The 18,612-nt window shown below is 41.0% G+C and overlaps 1 protein-coding gene across 1 annotated transcript in view; it reads left to right on the top strand.

Annotated features, from left to right (window-relative positions):
* The first annotated feature begins 5,354 nt into the window (after positions 1-5,354).
* TXNRD2 (thioredoxin reductase 2) overlaps positions 5,355-18,612 on the top strand; it is a 31,113-nt gene continuing 17,855 nt past the window's right edge. Inside the window, exons 1-11 of the mRNA XM_069871090.1 lie at positions 5,355-5,445; positions 6,256-6,321; positions 7,016-7,072; positions 7,821-7,965; positions 8,275-8,349; positions 9,181-9,259; positions 10,278-10,340; positions 10,796-10,866; positions 13,954-13,973; positions 14,349-14,440; positions 16,946-17,120. Of these exons, the coding sequence (XP_069727191.1) occupies positions 5,385-5,445; positions 6,256-6,321; positions 7,016-7,072; positions 7,821-7,965; positions 8,275-8,349; positions 9,181-9,259; positions 10,278-10,340; positions 10,796-10,866; positions 13,954-13,973; positions 14,349-14,440; positions 16,946-17,120 (904 nt within the window). The 5' untranslated portion in view covers positions 5,355-5,384. The remainder of the gene's footprint in view (positions 5,446-6,255; positions 6,322-7,015; positions 7,073-7,820; positions 7,966-8,274; positions 8,350-9,180; positions 9,260-10,277; positions 10,341-10,795; positions 10,867-13,953; positions 13,974-14,348; positions 14,441-16,945; positions 17,121-18,612) is intronic.

Genomic DNA, 18,612 nt, shown 5'->3' with positions numbered 1-18,612 from the left:
AGTATTCACATGACCTATCCTTGACTAGACAGTAAAAATTTACCTTGATATTAACACATCCAGGTTAGAGAACTGTGGAGAGCTATAAACGTACTGATGTAATACAATTTTTATGTAGGGACAAGACCTTAAAAGATGGATTTTGTATTGCAAAACGTCAGGATGCTGCATTCACAGGGCACATCCATGGGAAGATGTAGACACAGGATATCTTAGCTTGGGAGCAACATCACATGCATGGCAACGGGTCAGAATAACTGGCTAGTTCAGACTGGCTCGCTCTCATAGCTGACAGTGTTAAGCTCAGATCTGTCGGCACAAACTTGAGTAGACTTGCTCATGTGCAGAGCTTCTAGTCTCAAATGGAGGCAGCTATAAAGCTGCAATCACATAATGCACTAGCTGTGCATAGCACAGAGCTAAAGCTTCCCAGTAAATCCATGCCTGGCAAAACAACAAATGACATTCCCTTCTTCTAATAATCCAGGCCAAAGACTAGTTTTTAAAAGCCAAAACAAAGGGAGACAGGAGAGCTAGCACATTATCATAAACCCCACAGATCATGTGAAACACTGACTGGAAGAAAATTCTTTTGAGCTTGCATTTTCAGAATAGCAAGAGGGATTTTCTTTTATGTGAATTTGCTGTTTTCAACAGTCACATTAGTTTCTCTTGCTGAGAAGCATGCAAAAGAGGAATTTTGAGAAAGGAAGCATCACTCATGTGAATCAGGAAACTGCCTGGAGATATTGAAAATGGGAAACAGCTAGAAGAGAAGAAAAATGGCCAGCAAAGTTACACTCTAAAATTTAACACATTATACTAGCAGTTAGACTATTTTTGTTTACTACACATCTTAAACAGTTATCATATGCACTGAAAAAAACTTCCTGCTTTCCAAGTCTTTGTAACTCCTCATGAAAACTTTGAAGCTCAGTTGAGTTCACCATATTTCTCTCTGTTCTCCATTCTCTTTTTTTTGGTAATACACATCGAAGCATTTGAATGAAGTCAAGAATTGTATTACTTGAAGCTTCATCAGTTTCTGCTGGTTTTTTCCCTCACTTGCAATCCTTTAGCCATTTAGGACAAAATGTGAACAGAATATTCTGTATTAAGGAAGGAAGGAATAAAATGGCAGAGATTAAATTCTGAACAACAACAAGCCTCACTCTCAGACAACTGTCTAAAAACAGGAATAAAAAGCAAACAAAGGGGGAAGTAGCAACAAAGCTGAAAGATTCAACTTTTTTGTTGGTTTATGAGCCTATGCACAAGCTTTCCAGAAGAGGAAACACTGTTAGCTGAAGGATGTATTCTTTTTAACAAGATGTCCTATTGTGGCACTTGGCATAGAGTAGAATGGTTGGTTTTCTTACAGAATTACATTTTTTAAAGGAGTTTAAATTATGACTTGATTCAAAGTAACTGTGTGGTCTGTGTACTTTCTTTAATGTGTTTTAGATACATTTACAGATCTTATATTAAAACAAATAGTTAATGGGATATCATATTTGTCTTATTGTAACAAAATGTTGTAAGCTATGTAGACTCCCAGGGAAATCTGATCACCAGCTTGATCTCATGAACAGAAATCAGTCATTTTCTTCCCTTGTCATTTTGACTTTTAGTGCTCCTGAAGACTGATTTTGCAAAGCTCTTAAAAGCCGATACCAAAAGTGCAAAAATATACAGCAAAGTTTGACTGTAAGGAAACTGCCACAGATTCCTTCAAGCCAATGTAAAGCAACGATTTACAAGACAGATGGAAAGAACCCAAACAGTCCTAACTCACTGTAGAAACCTCTTGGTTCAACCAGTGCTTCAGTGCTGTTCACTGACCCTCCAGTAAATTATTAATAGGGTCATGCCACAAAATGCAGCCTCTGATAGAATCTATTTCCCACCCCACCCACTAAAAAGGAAACACTGTGATGTCTCCCAAAGATGGTATTTCCCAAAGAAACCTCTCCTCTTTCCCTACCTTGCCAGGTCGCTATTCTAGGAACAGAAGACAAAGTTGTGCCAGAAAAACAGGAAGGACAAGATGTGTTTGAAAAGTAAAAATGTCTAAAATATGAGTTAGTATAGATATTTGGTCCTGGTTGTCTCCATGAGGAATAATTTAAGTAAGTAATTGATAAATGTTACAAAAGGTATTTCATATATATATAAAAAAAAGTAGTACAAAATAGAGCTTCCCTACAATAAATGCAAAAGGAGACAGTCTGCCCCTTAACAGAACCAGTTCATGCCTTACAAAACCTCTGGTTTTGTTGAATGGATTTATACACCTTTCTGAAATGTATTACAGCAGTGTTCCCTTTGCCCTTTTCATACCACATTGAATACAGTACATTGAATAAACATCTCCCTCTGGAAATAAGCCAAAACGCATCTAATGTATTAAGTTAATTTATGACTTCAAATATGACTAGGTACAACTGACAATTCTGTGGAAACACAATGTTAAGCCTGACAGGTGTCTTGTAAGAAGTATTTTGAACCCTAAATTTTGAAAAAAAAAAATTTCACTGGAGAAACATAATGCTGTGTGTAAATGTTTCCTTACTAGAATGTATTTGCTACTAAAGGACTTAATACTTGCTTTCTCAAAAGAAATTATGATATATATTATATGTATATGTATATGTAAAAATAAGTGTATCACTAATTATTCTGATTAGCTTAATGCTAACCACAAAAGAACTAAAATAAGAGAGTAGAAAGTTAGAGATTAGCCAAAGACAAATCAGAAACCACACCTGATAATCAGAATCTGTTTATGGTTCCCGAGGATGATCTTTGAAGTGTAGTGCACAGACCTGCTCAGTGCTGCTGCAGCAAACAGCCATGCCTACTCCTCTTATTATACTGCAACCAGTATAAAGGTAATGTTTTGTATTAACAGCTTTGCTACATTTAAGGCCTTTTCTTATGAGTAAAATACCATAATGCTGCAGGGAAATTTCTTCACATCAACTTGTTTTGTGTTTGGGGAGATTTAATGCTACCCTTGATTCTACACATCCGAACTAAACGCTGTGTGAAGAGCATATGCACTGCCTGATTTAATTCAGAATAGTGGCTAAAATAAAAAGTGAAAACAACTTTCCATGCACATACCTGAAAAGCCTAAATGAATAGTATCTGAATATGCTTGAGGTTCCTTTAATCCCTACCTTTCAGCAGGCTCTAGTCATGTGTTTCTACTGCTGCTGCAGTGGGTAAGAGTGTTTTTAGCGATTGAATAGTGCTGCAGGAGGCAACAGAAAGCTGGGGTGTTGCCTTTTTTTCCCAGATGTGATATGGGACAAGTCGTCAATCCATTTACTGAACTGATAGAAATTCCTGTTGCACATATTTTCAGACATTCACAGAATGCAAAAAAATTAATCAGACCTACACTAGAAGGTGACGTTAGTCCTACAAATCTTTTGAGTAATTTAATTTCCTGCCATTTTTCTTCAACAGTGAACCAAGTGATTGACGTTTTCTGAAACGAGACGGTTGGATGCTGCCCCCGTGTGAAACAGGGCCTCGCTCCAGAGGCTAGAACTGTGTTCTGCCACCAGCTCCTTCTCAAGAAGTGGTGGATTCTTTGTCCCAAATGCCAATGTGGCCACAACAGTGTACATGCCACAGGGCTCACTGCACAGAGCGGGGAGCAGGGCAGGGTCACTGCTGCGCTGCAGAACAGACCAGCAGCCAGCACTTCTAGACGAGGAAACCCTCGTTCCCTGTGGCATTGGTTCATCACTACTTTGAAGTCTTTGACCTTAGGCTGCCAGAACACATTCTGGGCATTAATAACTCTCACAACTCCATCTGAAGGAGGTCAACAGCACCACTTCTGTTCCATCAGCTGGCACAGGGGTGGGAAACACTGTGGAAAGCTGTGAATCTTCGGAGAAGCTCTGGCAGGCCATGCTGCGCAGAGGGGTCTGTGCTGTGCAGGTGTTGTCCATGCTCTGCAGAGGTGTCCGTGCCACGCAGAAGTGTCATCTGCGCTGCGCAGGTGTCCATGCTGTGCAGAGGGGTCTGTGCTGCACAGAGGTGTCCGTGCTGTGCTGGTGTCACCCATACATGCAGAGGTGTCCATGCTGCACAGAGGTGTCCGTGCTGTGCTGGTGTCACCCATACATGCAGAGGTGTCCATGCTGTAGAGGGGTCCGATCAGTGCAGAGGTGTCAATGCTGTGCTGGTGTCACCTGTGTTGTGAGAGGTGTCTGTGCTGCGCTGGTGTCACCCCTGCATGCAGAGGGGTCCATGCAGCTCTGGTGTCACTCCTGCATGCAGAGGGGTCCATGCTGAGCTGATGTTACCCCTACACACAGAGGGGTCCATGCAGACCTGGTGTCACCCCTGCATGCAGAAGTGTCTGTGCTGCGCTGGTGTCACTCGTGCACGCAGAGGTGTCCATGCTGTAGAGGGGTCCAATCAGTGCAGAAGTGTCAATGCTGTGCTGGTGTCACCTGTGTTGTGCAGAGGTGTCTGTGCTGCGCTCGTGTCACCCCTGCACGCAGAGGGGTCCATGCTGAGCTGACGTTACCCCTGCATGCAGAGGGGTCCATGCTGAGCTGGTGTCACTTGTGCACGCAGAAGGATCTGTGCTTTATTGGCGTCACTTGTGCATGGAGAGGTGTCCGTGCTGTGCTGGTGTCACTCGTGCATGCAGAGGGCTCTGTGCTGCGCTGGTGTCACCTGTGCTGTGAGAAGTTCCATGCTGCGCTGGTGTCACCCCCGCTCTGGTGTCACCCCCGCACGCAGAGGGGCCCGTGCAGCAGCGCTCACAGCGCTCGGTGCGGGTGGTTCGGGTCCCGGAGAGGCTCCCAGCCCCATCCCAACCCCTCCGAGCCTCGGGAACCCCACATCCCCCCCCAGCCCCGAGACCCCCTGCCCGGCTCCGAGGGTTCTGTCGCCGGGGCGGGCTGTGTCCGAGGGCCGAAAGGGCTCCGAGCCCCGGGGAGGGATCGGGGCGCTCCTCGCGTTCCTCTGGGTCCGAAACGCCTTCCCCGAGCCCCCTTTACAGCAGCAGCTGCTGGGGAAGACACTCGGGCAAAGCGGAGGGTGTTTCTCCCCTTCCAATGGGTCTGATTTTAACGCAGACGCGCTCCTCTAGCGCCAGCGTCCGCTCCCGCCCCCTCACAACGCAGCTTCGCAGCCCCCGGTGCCGCCGCCGCTGCTCAGGCGCTGATCGGCCACCTCGCAGGGGCCTGGCCGGGCGCGGAGGCCCCTTTGCCGTACAAGATGGCGGCGCCGTGGCGGAGGCGTTTGGAGGCCGCGGAGGCCCCTTGCCGTACAGCATGGCGGCGCTGTGGCGCCAAGGCCCCTTGCCGTACAAGATGGCGGCGCCGTGGCGCGGAGGCCCCCTGCCGCTCAAGATGGCGGCGCCGTGGCGGAGGCGGCTGCCGACGCTGCGCCGCGTGGTGCGAGGCCTCTCAGGTACCGGCTGCCTTCGCGGGGAGCTGTTCTCTCCTCACCCCGCCGAGGGAGGCTTGGCGGGGCCGGTGAGGTGACCCCGCTGGAGCCTCGCTGCTGTGGGGCTGCGCTGGAGCTCGGTTAGCGGCGTCTGGGCACGGAGAAAGAGCCGCTGCGGGCGCTGGGTGAAAACCTGACCTGTTGGAGCAGCTCCCGTGCGAGGACGGGGTGAGGGGATCCAGCCTGGAGAAGAGAAGGCTGCGGGGAGACCTCAGAGCAGCTGCCAGGACTGAAAGGGGCTTTAGGAGAGCTGGGGAGGGGCTCTGGGTCAGGGAGAGCAGGGGTTAGGACGAGAGGCAGTGGTTTTAAGCGGAAAGAGGGGAGATTTAAATTGGATCTTAGGAAGAATTTCTTCACTATGAGGGTGGGGAGGCCCAGGTTGCCTAAAGAAGTGGCTGCCCCATCCCTGGAGGGGTTCAAGGCCAGGCTGGATGGGGTTTAGAGCCCCTGGCCCAGTGGGAGGTGCCCCTGCCCATGGCAGGGGTGGGACTGGATGGGCTTTGAGGTCCCTTCCAACCCAAACCATTCCATGATTCTTTCAGATCGCCTTATTTTTTGTATTTCTGTCACAAAAGCAGTCGAGATAGGTTAGCAGTTTTTGAAGAATGCTTTGGGACACTGAAAGCACACAGTGGTCTAATAAAGTAAAGAAAACCAAACTTGCCAATAATGAATTGTTAAAAAATAGCCTACTTTTTGTATTTACCTGTATATGTATGTACCTCTAACATCTGCTTTGCCTGTTTCTCTTCTTTTCTCACGTCCTCTTCACAGGAAAGAATGAGTATGATCTTCTGGTAATTGGTGGAGGGTCTGGAGGCCTTGCTTGTGCAAAAGAAGGTTAGTAATTATAAATAACTAGCAAAAGTTTTGGGTTAACTTAACTGGTATTTTTGAAAGCTAAGAGGAGTGTTATTGATAATACTAAGTCTCTTTAAGAAGCATAGTATACTTCAGTCCATGCACATTAATCCTTAACTCAGCTCCATAGAGTTAATCCACACAATAATCACACCTCTGGCATGATTTCGTCTGGCATTCCATTAACCATTTAAAAAGTATTTCATCTTTTGTCATGGAAGAATCTAATAAGCTTTTATTTCACTGCTATTGTGAAATACTGAGTGCCTCCATAGGTACTGTATTTTTTAAAATTATACTGTTTCTTATTTAAAAGTATGGTCCCTTCAGACTGTTTTCAAGAGCTGTTCAACTGCTGTAGAGAACTTTGCCCCTTTGTAACTCAGTGTAACATGATCGACAACCTAGAAGGTTCTTAAACATCTAATTTGGGGTTAAACTGTATTTTTAGGGTCAATGGATGCAGGAGGCTCTAGTCTGGGTTACTAAATGCCTCCTGGAGAATCTGCTGACTACATGTGCAGTCTGGGTCCTTAGCCTGGCATCTTGAGTTAGGCAGTAAAAATCAGCAGCCGACATCTTCTGTGCTCTTTATCTGTACCTGCGCCACTAAAAATTTTTATCTGTGTGTTTCTCCCTCCTCTAAGTACTATGTCTTGCTTTTTGTTTAAAGCTGCTCAGTTTGGAAGGAAAGTGGCCGTTTTGGATTATGTGGAACCTTCTCCACAAGGTATGGAAGAGAAATACCAGGATAATATTTGCACGTGTGTGTGAAACGATTGCCTAGGTGAACAAATTGCTCCAGGCAGCAAAGTGGCCAAAGCCACACTGCCTGCTTGGCTTGTAGTAAAAGTCCTTAAGCTCAGCTGGCTGTACTGTTCATTCCTTCCAGCGATGTTGCAGCTCTGCCTCCTTCCCCTGCACGTTAAGGTTTCAGCAGTGTTCGATGCTACTATTTGTAGTAGATTTTGGGCTTAAATATTGTCTTTGTCAAAATGTCATTTGCAGCTTCTAAAAATTATGAATTGCATCACGTTGAGGCTCTTCATGTGCAGTACGTAAAATAAGATCTGCAAATGCAAAGTAGCAAATGTGAATAGTAGTAACTTTATCTTCAGAGCTCCAAGAAACATAGAATCATAGAATAGTTTGGGTTGGAATAGATTTTTAAGATCATCCAGTTCCAACTCCCCTGCCATGGGCAGGGACACCTCCCACTGGACCAGGCTGCCCAAGGCCCATCCAACCTGGCCCTGAACACCTCCAGGGATGGGGCAGCCACAGCTTCCCTGGGCAACCTGTTCCACTGCCTCACCACTCTCATGGTGAAGAAACTGATCTGTAGGAGGCAATAAACTGTGTGTTTCAGAACTTTTAAACTAATTGCATGAACAATCTAATTCTCTAATCCAACTGCATTAAGTTACACTATCCTGTTGCATTTATGTTTGGGTTTTTTTCTGTGGTTTTTTCCCAAGGAACCAAATGGGGACTTGGTGGAACTTGTGTGAATGTTGGCTGCATTCCTAAAAAGCTTATGCATCAAGCAGCTCTTTTAGGGAGTGCCATTAAAGATGCCCAACACTATGGCTGGAATATAGCCCAACCTGTTCATCATACCTGGTAAATATTATAGCCCATATCCACACTTACGTGCTGCAAATGTCTAACAACTTTTCCCAGTTGGTATTTATTTAGGGACAGTTAGGGAAGTAAATTTTGCCTGAAGCTTTTTGTACTGTACCTTGTTTAAAACATAAATCTGTATTACTTTTTTTTTCAGGATAGATATGTTAATTTGGACCTGATAACTTTTATAACAAAAAGAACTGTAGAACATTGCTAATTTGTAGCAATTGCCTGTATCTCTGAGTTGTGTAATCTGAATTTGTAATGTGATAGCTTCATGTTCAATTTCTTGTTTCGACACAGGTCTGTGATGGCACAAGCTGTTCAGAATTACGTGAAATCCTTGAACTGGGGACACAGAGTGCAACTGCAAGACAAGTGAGTAAGACTTAGAAGTTCATTTTCCTACAGTCAAGGAACTCTTCTCCTTGTAGAACTGCTGAATTGCCTTTGGAGTTTTGCATTAGAGCTAGTGTTTTGAGTTTGTAAGTCCTTTCTGCTCAGGACTATAACTGCCCTTGCCAATGTGATTATTTTCCACCCCCATCCTCTTCTTTTTGTTTTTTGGGAAATAGTGGCTGAAAGTGACCGTACGTGATAGCTTCCTAACAATGTGTGATCATGGAATCTGGAGATAGTTTGCACTGTTATGAAGTACTCAGCGTTTCTCAAGATAATTTCAAGCTTGTCCACCAAAATTTATATGCCATACAAACCCCACAGTTCACACCATACTAGAGCAGCTGATTTTTGACTTTAAGTGCAGAAATGGTTCCCATTTTTTTAGCATGCATTTCCTTTTATAGAGAAGTTATATTAACAGATAATTTAACAGGTACTAGTCTTGTGACTCCTGCTGAGTCACTTTTGTACACTCTTAAATGAGCATTGTATTAGAGATGTTATAGATAGTAATAGTAATGCTATGGCTAGTGGAAAATGTTTCTTTGGTCAATGAACTGATTCCAAAGCATGGTACAATGTTAGGTACTCTGTATAGAGCAGCTACCCGTGAGACAAGAATTAAGTGACTAAATTGTGTGACAGAGCTGCGAACGATGCTATTAAATTAGATACTTTCTTCCTTTTACCTTTCTGTACCTGTTTCCTGTCCTTTTTAGCACTTCAGACATGGAAGAAGTAGTTGATTGTATTTCGTTCCTCTTCTTCATTAAGCATGCATTTATGTTGCTCTTTTCTTCTAAACAGGAAGGTGAAATATTTCAACATGAAAGGGAGTTTTTCTGATCCGTATACAGTCCGTGGTTTAACAAAAGCAGGTAAAGAGGTGAGCTACTGTGCTGATTTCTGCAGTATCATTCACTTCCAACGTTTCAGGTCTTCGTGTACTGGTTTTTAGGTCACTAGCAACTAGATGGTACTTTTGCAGATTGCTCTATGTATTTGGTACTGTTTTGGGGAGAAAGACTTGCATTTTCTGCCTAGAGAAGAAGTTTATGGACTTGACTGCTGCCTGCTGAGCCCACAGCCTCTAACTCATCAGTTACATGCCACTATATTTTCTCTGCAGAAGAAATAATGAGACAAAAGATTTCTTTTGGTTAGAATCATAGAGCTTTGATAGATGCTTACTGAGGTGTAAGAAGGATCAGCATCTCCTTATTGCTGTGAGCATTGGATCAGTCTGAGATATTTTCGTCCTTCAAGTGAGTTGTATGTGTGATTAGCTTTTTAATACAAAATAATGTGTGGGAGGCAATTATACTGAATGCACAGCTTCAAGCAACTGGGTCACGTAGCAGAGTGGTGGCCATTTCTGCTGAGTTAATGAGAGGCTGTGCATTTTTAACACCATTTTGAGGGTAGTTGCATAATATCGCTGGTTAGTATCGGCTTGAGAGAGCAAATGTTTTTTGGGGTAGACTCCTAGCATTTTCTGAAAATATACCACTTTTGAGGTAGCTTAACTCCAGGCCTTAGAGACAGAATTTACCTGCTGGTGATGTCTGTGTGTTTTGTCCTAAGCAAAAATTGATTTTAAAAAGATGCATTTTGTCCACAACTGTTGCTTCCAAATAGTCATCAGAATCTTGTCTGGTACAGGTACAGTTATAAGCTTAATATTGAAACAAAAACTGATAGAGAAGGTATAGGAGAAATTCCTGCATGTAATAGTTTATTTTATCTCCATCTTTTTTTTAATTCATTGCTGATTATTATGTCATATCAATAACAGATTGTGGTGCCAGCTCTCTCCTTTATCATTCATTTGTACATGGATAAAATCTGAAGACAGATAAAAAGATTTCAAATGCTTTATTTTGATTTTGTATTTTTGATTGTAGACTATTGTTACTGCAGAAAAAATAGTCATTGCTACTGGAGGAAGACCAAAATATCCTACGCATGTAAGTTGCCTTGACATATAACAACTCCGATGGCCTTACTGGTTTTGTTTCGGATAATAATGAATGTTAGGAGGAGAAAGAATGTAAATATGAAGTAGCACACCAGGGATTTTTGTACTTGGGTTATGTGAAAAATATCTTTAGCGCACACTTTTCAGCAAAACACTTCTGTAGAAAATTTTTTGCATCAATTTGGTGTGTTGATGTTGCTTAAGATAATTCTGGTTGGAAGTGGTTCAGTGTTCTGGTCGAGGTGGCTGGGGTCAGCTCTTGAGTAACCTGTGAAGTCAGGTCATGTTGCTCAGAGTCTTTTGAAGTCAGGTTTTTGGCAACCCCAGGTGTATTCCCCTTGGCCTACTGGCTGTTCTTCAGCTAATACAGTCAAGTTGCTATTACCTCTTTTTGCTGCCCAGGGCTTACGTTATAGATTCAAGATCTTACCTGTGTGATCATAGATTGCAGGTGCGCTGGAGTATGGAATTACAAGTGATGATCTATTCTGGTTAAAAGAATCTCCTGGGAAAACGTAAGTTACTTTACCATGGCTTTAAAAGATGCTTGCATTCGTACTTCTGTATGGCAAGGTGAAAACTGTTCAAAATTGCCTTTTGTACATCTGTTTTTCTATCCTTCTCTTTTTCTTCTGAGAATTTGTTTTGTCATGCATCAACATTCTTTACCAATCTTTATTAGCAGCTGTAATAACAGACTTCCTCCTCTCCCCCTCTTATGAATCTCCCTTCTAAAATCAAATTAAATACAAATTTTCATTATATTCAGTGGTGATGACTTGCTTGCGGTAGCAATTGTACATGGAAGTCACAAGAGGGCAGCATAAACTTAAACGAAGGCTGTGCTGTCCATGTTCCTTGCCAGAGGTGTAGGTGAAATTGCGCTTTAATTAGGATAGAAAACCCAATGTAATTTTATGTTCTGCTACGTGGTAGCAGTTCTGACAACAAAAGAAAATATGATGAGACAGTTGGGTTAGTTTTGCCTTTTCTTATACTTTGGGAGCTATTGTCTAACTGAAATACTAACAGATTGGTTTTGGTGGAAATATTAAAATGCTGTAGTCTGTTTTTTACAGCACACAACACGGTAACATACTGAATCAGTGTTGCACTATGGTGCAATTTCCTGATGCAAATAATTATGATAGGAAATGCATATTTGCTAACATGAAAGTTAGATAATACTATTTTTTTTTCTCTATTGAACAATTCTAGAAAAAGCAGAGTATATATTGTATAAGAAAAAGAAACTTGAAACTATAATACTGATGCTTTGAAAGAAAACAGAGCTGCCATTCATGTTGCTAATACAAAAAGTGCACTGATCTGAACTAAACATCAAATAGATAAATAAGGCTCCTCGGTACAGTTTAAAAAGGAAAGTAACTTTTCTGTCTCTTTTAGTATATCGGTCACATTTGAATTTTGAAAGCATGATTTATATAAGGAAATTCTCTTTTTCTAATAGAGAAAAAACAAAAACCGATGCCACCCCCCAAAAAAACCTAAACATAAGATTTATCCCTGTGACAGGTTTCTGTGAAAATGTGGCTTTTGTCCAGTTGCTGCTAATGCAAGTTGTAACAGTGTAATGTGGGAGTCTGGTGTTTATATGTTGCATTCCTGAGATTTAGTCAAAATAAGCCTGCAGGGGCTACAGTAGCATTTCTGTGCTTTGTCAGGCTGTGTCCTAGCAAATGAAGAAGGGAATTGTTAAAGGTTTGTTTCTGTCAGATTTGTTTCTATTATAAATATTCCCAAGGTTCAGTTTAACACCTTTTGTTTTCAGTCTGGGCTGTGTTGTACTTACTCTTTTTTTTTTTCCACTCCCTCTCCATACGTACATATCTCAGCTACAAATTACATGCCTGGGGGTTATCGAACTGTCAGTCCTGCAGTTATTCATATTTAAGAAGAAAAAAAAGGCAAACCATTAACAACTTAGAAGTCCCTTAGATATACAAACATGGTGAAGAAATTCTTGCTACTGAGATGAAAGGTTTTGGCAGAGCGAATTATAAAAGATGCTTTGCAATGTGTTCAGAATGTGTGAGAGATTGAGCAGGTGTGAATGAGGCTATGGGCTGCTTTCTTAACTTTGCTATTAGACACCGAAAATGCCCAGGAACCCTCTACTTTGTAAAAGAAATGGTGAATAATGTGGTGCTGATACTATGAATGACTGCCAGCTGGCATTTATTTTTGAAAAAGAGGAGCAAACATACGCCTGAATTACAGATATTCGCATTCTGTTCCCTGTGGATCTCCAGTAGATATTTCTTTTTGGGCAGCACGTGGCTTTTTGCAGCACTTTCCAGGAGCTACATGCCAAATGAGGGGATGATCCATTCACAGGTGAATCAGATGCCCTAATGCCAGAAAAAAATGTGTTTCCCCGCTGTGTTACATTGTTTCCCAAACAGAAACCCCAGACTTGCAGATTTTAATCTCTTCAGCTCAGCCTGTTCTCTGTACACCTTCAGAGGTTGTATGTTTTTATTACAGGATAGGTAGATGTTATCTAGGGTCTTTTGTGAGAAAACGCATGTTGTACTGACTCTGCAATCCCTGGGGTTTGCAGAGCAGCAGCCCCCATGCCTGTACTTTCTGGAAGTTTAAAAGCATCTCTGTTGGAAATAGGAGATGGTGCAGGTTGATTTAGGGTGAGGTAAAGGCCACTAGCCAGTTTCCCACCTGCTGTTTTTTCTCTGCTCTTTTAGCATAGGATAGACTGTTTATAAAGAGCTTTCCAAGTATTAGAGTTGTTTCTGTCTTGCAGCATTGTGGAAGAATAACTTTTCCAGGGATATGTGGCAGGGCCAAAATGAGAATCCAACTTTACAAGGCAGGGAGGGCAAATATTTGGAACTCAGGTAAATAAGATGATAAAAAGGCAGATAGTTATAAGTAAAAGTTAAATTTAGCAATGAATAAAATCTTATATTGGGAGTTCTAATCTACTTGATAGGAAGATGATGATTTTTAAACATGCTTAGCTTCTGATTGTGTTAAGTTTTCTTAAAAATAATTAAAAATAGATATTCAATAACTAAGGTGCCTCTAGAAATTTCGAGGTACACCTGAGTTCCAACAAGACTGCTGCATGCCTGTATGTTTATGTATTGCCTGCTGTCTCGGAGGCGGTGGTGCTGAGAGGCCCTGTGAAGGCATCAGTAGCAGCAGTGACTGGGAAAAAAACTGCCAGTGTCCAGTCCAGATGTTTCCAACCAAGGAAGATCGTAGAACACGATTGACATGTTTGTGATGACTTATAACCTGGATACTTCCTCTGAGTTTTTCATGGTTTTCTTCACTTTGTCTTTCAGAGTATGTGTTTAAATGTCTTTTTACAATACAAACCCAGTTCCTTATGTCTTATAAGCCTGTTCTTTTTTTTATTCTCTTAATAAAATAAGCCCACGTGTTATAGTGTTGTCTTTGTTGGATTTGACAAGTCATGCTCTTTCTTCACATGTAACATCAGATCCACTTCTGTAGTTTTTTGACTGTACATACTTCAGAAAATAATTTTTTGGTTGTACAAAAATATCTAGGAGTTAATTCCACTGCTTTATTCTTTTTTTCCTTTTATGTAACAGGTTGGTTGTTGGAGCCAGCTGTATCCTTTGAAAAAGATGTGACAATTTATGATTATAAGTAGCATACCTGTCTTTCCTATGAAAGCTCAGTTTTTCAGAATTCCATTGCTCATGCCCTGCAGTTGTGGCAGTAATCAAATAGTAATAGTTTTCTATGCAGTAGCACCATGGGAATGAAAGTCAGCTGAGAATAAATTCTCAGGGTTTTAAAAACATTGTTATCTGAGGAAAATATTATAAGGTTTTGGAGTTCTGTGCAACAAAAGCAAGCTAAAGATGCTGACTGTGTGAGGAGAGCTTGGCATCTCTAGGTAAAAAACTCACTTGCACACTACCCTTTCATATTGCATTTATATGAAATTATTGTTTATATTTCCTTAACTGGGGCTTCACAGATGTCTCACTTGAGTGTGCTGGTTTTCTAACAGGCATTGGATTGGATACTACAGTCATGATAAGAAGTATCCCACTTCGTGGGTTTGATCAGGTGAATACAGAATATCTTACATCTATTTATTTATTAAAAAGCATATTTGATTATTCTTATCTCCTAAAGAAAAAGTGTTGGTTCTCTAAACATTTCCTGGTACTTTCTGAAGAAAAACTAATAAATATTAGCTCTTGTTTTCCTATCATATCTCTTGATATTCTACTCAGAAATTTATTTTTTTTTTTTCCTCCTGCTTACTTAAAAACAAGATTGCGAAGCAGGGGAGGGATTTATGCCGCTGCTGAAAACATTAGATGATCTCTTTAAAATAACCCTGAATTTCTAGGGGTTGCAGATAATGATTTTTAAAATAATTTATTGGACTGGAGATGAAGTAGTTCAATGTGCAGTTCATTATGATGGCTACAAATAAATCACTAAGCTTAAAGTTTGTGATGACATAAGAACTGGAAATCCTGACCTTACTGCTTTCTAAACAGTGGCAGTTATAACTAGTTTAAAAAACCCAGCAGCTTATTTCAGTGGCACTATCAACCATAAGCTGGAGGAAATTAAAAGCAAAAACTTTCAAGCAGGTAAGTTCAGAGAACAGGGGAAAAAAAAAAAAGGTGTTTCAAAATTGGGAAAGCTTTTGAGGAGTTTTATTTAAAAGTATAAGTGGTGATGATTGTGCTGACAAAACAGAAAACAGTTTTGGCCAGAAACCCATTAGTCCGTACAGAGAATAAAAGCAATTAGAAATAACAATGAGAAAAGGCAACAACAAAAGAAGGCTTTATAAAGGATTTGTGTAAAACGTATAACTACTTAAAGGAGCTGTAGGAGGTAGTATGGCAGGTTTAGGTTAAAGGCAAGCTGCTGGATCCAGTAAAGGCGTTACTTGATTGTGAGCTTGTAGTTCTACAGGCCGCATGGTCTTTTTGATGGCCTGATTGTCTAGAGGTCCCTAGATCCTGTAGGGAGGATACATTAAGGGTGATTTTGAATCTTCTATCCTACCAAGATGTGATGCAAACACTACTTTGAAGGAAATGTTTCTGTTGTGCTCTTATAACAGTGAGAGAGCTCTGGGGTTTTACTCATATGTGTAGTGAACTAGGAAGGTTCTTGGAATGTTCCAGCAAATTTTTTTCTTGGGCAAATAAGTTTAGAAAGTGTCTGCCTCAAGGATGAAGACTGTGTCTTGTTAATCACTTGAAAATAGTGTTTTCAGAATGGGAATGGATGCAGCTTAGTTGTTCCTGGTATCATGAATTAGGATATTTTTAAAGTGCTTAATTGCAGTAGTGCATAACATTTACAGGCCAAAGCTGATGGAGGGAGAAAGCTATGGGCTTGTGTTTAAGAACTTATTTGCATACAGAGTGTAGGAAAGTAATTTTCATGTGTAACAGCGCAGTTTCTGAGGAGGAAATATCACTGTAAAAGCAGCAGTGACAAGTACCACTGCAGGTAGTGACAGCTCCTGGTTGTGTGCCAGCCATTCTCACTTTCAAGTGGCTTCCTTAAAACTAGAGGTATGTGTACCAGAGCTTGCAAAACGTTGTAGAAGAATGTTTCTTGGAGTTTGCATGCATCATCTACACCTGTAACAGCACGAGGTTTGAAGAAGCAGGGAGTAGTGTTAAGAGTGTGTGTGTGGCACTTTGTAAAACACCATAGGCTTTCTTTGTGAACTTAATCCTTTGTAGGCAGGAAGAGCACAATGGATTTTTCAAATTTAAGCAAGTATTTAATGGAGACGATATAAGTGTGTTCAGTCTGTAGCTATATTGAGTCTGATGGTAACTGATTAGTGTCATGTTTCTGAAGAGAGATAACCCTGCTGTTGCTTTCATATTGATTAATATCAGCTTCCAAAATAAAGTTTTGTAAGCTGAGAACTTGCATGTAGTTGTTCTTTGTGAGTGGTTTTGTGATGATATCCTTTAAGTAGTAAACACCTTTGACAAAGTGCAACCAAAATTACCGCAGTCAAGAGCAATGACATCTTTGGATAAACCTGTCAATGCCACAGTTTACTACTTGACTGTGGCGTGGCATTATTTCAAATAGGCTCTTAGAACAAAAGCATTATTTCCTTTTTGTAGAACTTTTCCGGAAACCTTAGTGATTTATAGTCCTTGCAGAGAAATGACAGGTGTCGTGGCACAGGGAAGCATATTTCTTGCATAGTTTTATGCAAGTGTTCAATTCTCATCTAGTTGCCAGAAAATGGTAATTATGGTAATCTTAAATTTAATAAGCACTGGTTTTGAATAAGCATCACATTGTTTTAAAGCAACCATTTTATTTGTATGCTATTTTACTTTTTTTGGAAAATAATTTGAATATTCAGATGTTGATGCCTCTTGGGATGGAGTCCAGGTCATAGAGGCTTGATAAATTATCATGTGTTGACAACATAGTGACTAAGTGATAAAGAATGTTCAAAATGCACAGTGTGTTTACTAGTTTTTCATGAAAACAACTAAAAGAGGGTTTTACATTAAAAAGGCTGTGTGTCTAAGAATAAACATTTTTTTCCTTCCTACTGAACAGCAAATGGCATCTTTAGTAACTGAGCACATGGAATCTTATGGCACAAAGTTTTTAAAGAGATGTTTCCCAACCAAAGTTGAAAAATTGGAGAGCAACAGATTGCAAGTCACCTGGAAGAATACCGAGCTGGGCACAGAAGAAACAGATTCCTTTGACACAGTGATGTGGGCAGTAGGTAAACTTGATTATCTTAACATTTATTTCCAGTGCTTTCCATTCTGAAAATGAAATCACCTCATCACGTTGTATGGGGCCAAACAGTCCCTCTTCCTCTTTATATTAAATATTTAGTGACCTAAACATTGGTAGTTTAGTTCTTTACTTGCATGCCTGACTTGCTCACTTACAGTCTAAAACCACATGAAAGTTACAGTGAATGGAAGAAGTCCATGGTAACTACTTCTGCATGAACTGCAATAAATAGGAGACCATTTACTCTTCCTCATGTTTACTAGAGGGCAAAAGTGTGAATTCCAGCAACGTCTGTGGTGCAGGTAATGTTCTCTAAGTCCATCCTCTTGACTTGCTCATGGAGATACTCGCTGCAAGTTCCATTAATCCTGTTCAGGAGGCTACCTCTCCTTCTAGGAATTTTGCTGTACTCCAGTGCTTAAGTTTTGTTGCTGCAGCCATTGTCCAAATTGGAGGAAGAGAAGTAATTGTCCCTAAAAATCCAAGCTGCTTGCAGAGCTTTTAGAAATCTGGTTAGGAACTTTCACATATCTCAGACCCTTCACAACTGACATATGATGCCTAAGTCAGCATAAATAAGTTTGAAAGACTTTTGTGACAAATGGCTATGAGCATAATCACCACAAATGAGGATCAAATCAGGTTTTTGCCTCCTGTGAGTCACACGCTACTTCTTGTAATGATTAACACAGTAAATTACGCACAGTGCAAGCAAGGCTCCAGCCTACAGGAATAAATAAAGTCTTTCTGCGTTGCATCCCTAAGCTACTCATTTCTTGCTGTTATGAGTTGGCCCTCAGTTCCTCAGTTCAGATGGACTGTAAGCACACCAGGATAGGAGACGTCTTCTGTGCTTATAAAGGTTTGTGAATATCTGGAATTATAGATAAATAATGGGTGGCTAAAGGTAGTAGTTACATTGGGCAAGCAGATGATATCTGGCAGACAGTGTAAAGGCTTAATCTTATTGCCCAAAAAAACTGTTTTGGTGTGGAAGTTTTACTAGCAGCTTTAGCAATTCCTTTAACTGCTTAATTATTATGCTATTTTTTTGCCTAACACTACTGTTTTAGAGCAGTTGGGAAGTGTTACACTTTGATTTCTTGATAACAGATAAAGTTAAGTTCTTGTGGTCATGGAATAGATCCATTACAGGAAACAGGAACGGATCATTTACAACATTTTGTATGTTGCCCAGTGGACTAAATCTGTCCTCCTGTTGTTCCCTTTTCCTGTTTAAGCCAGCTTTATATCTTTCTCATGCCCCAAACCGAGAGAGGTTGTGTGTTGTGACAAAAACTTTCTTTCACTTACTGCGATTACTATTGCCTTGGAAGTGTAATGGGCTTCTATAAATTCTGGAAATAGCCCGTAAAATGGATTACGTTCACCAGAACCAATCCAAGATACTGGTGCTTCCCAAGAGCAAAAAAGGCATGCTATCTGGGGAGGTGACAATCCTGAAAAACTGTAGA

Source organism: Phaenicophaeus curvirostris, chromosome 17 (genome assembly GCF_032191515.1).
Source record: "Phaenicophaeus curvirostris isolate KB17595 chromosome 17, BPBGC_Pcur_1.0, whole genome shotgun sequence".
In the NCBI taxonomy this organism is placed as follows: Eukaryota; Metazoa; Chordata; class Aves; order Cuculiformes; family Cuculidae; genus Phaenicophaeus; species Phaenicophaeus curvirostris.
This window is presented reverse-complemented; position numbering and strand designations above follow the sequence as displayed.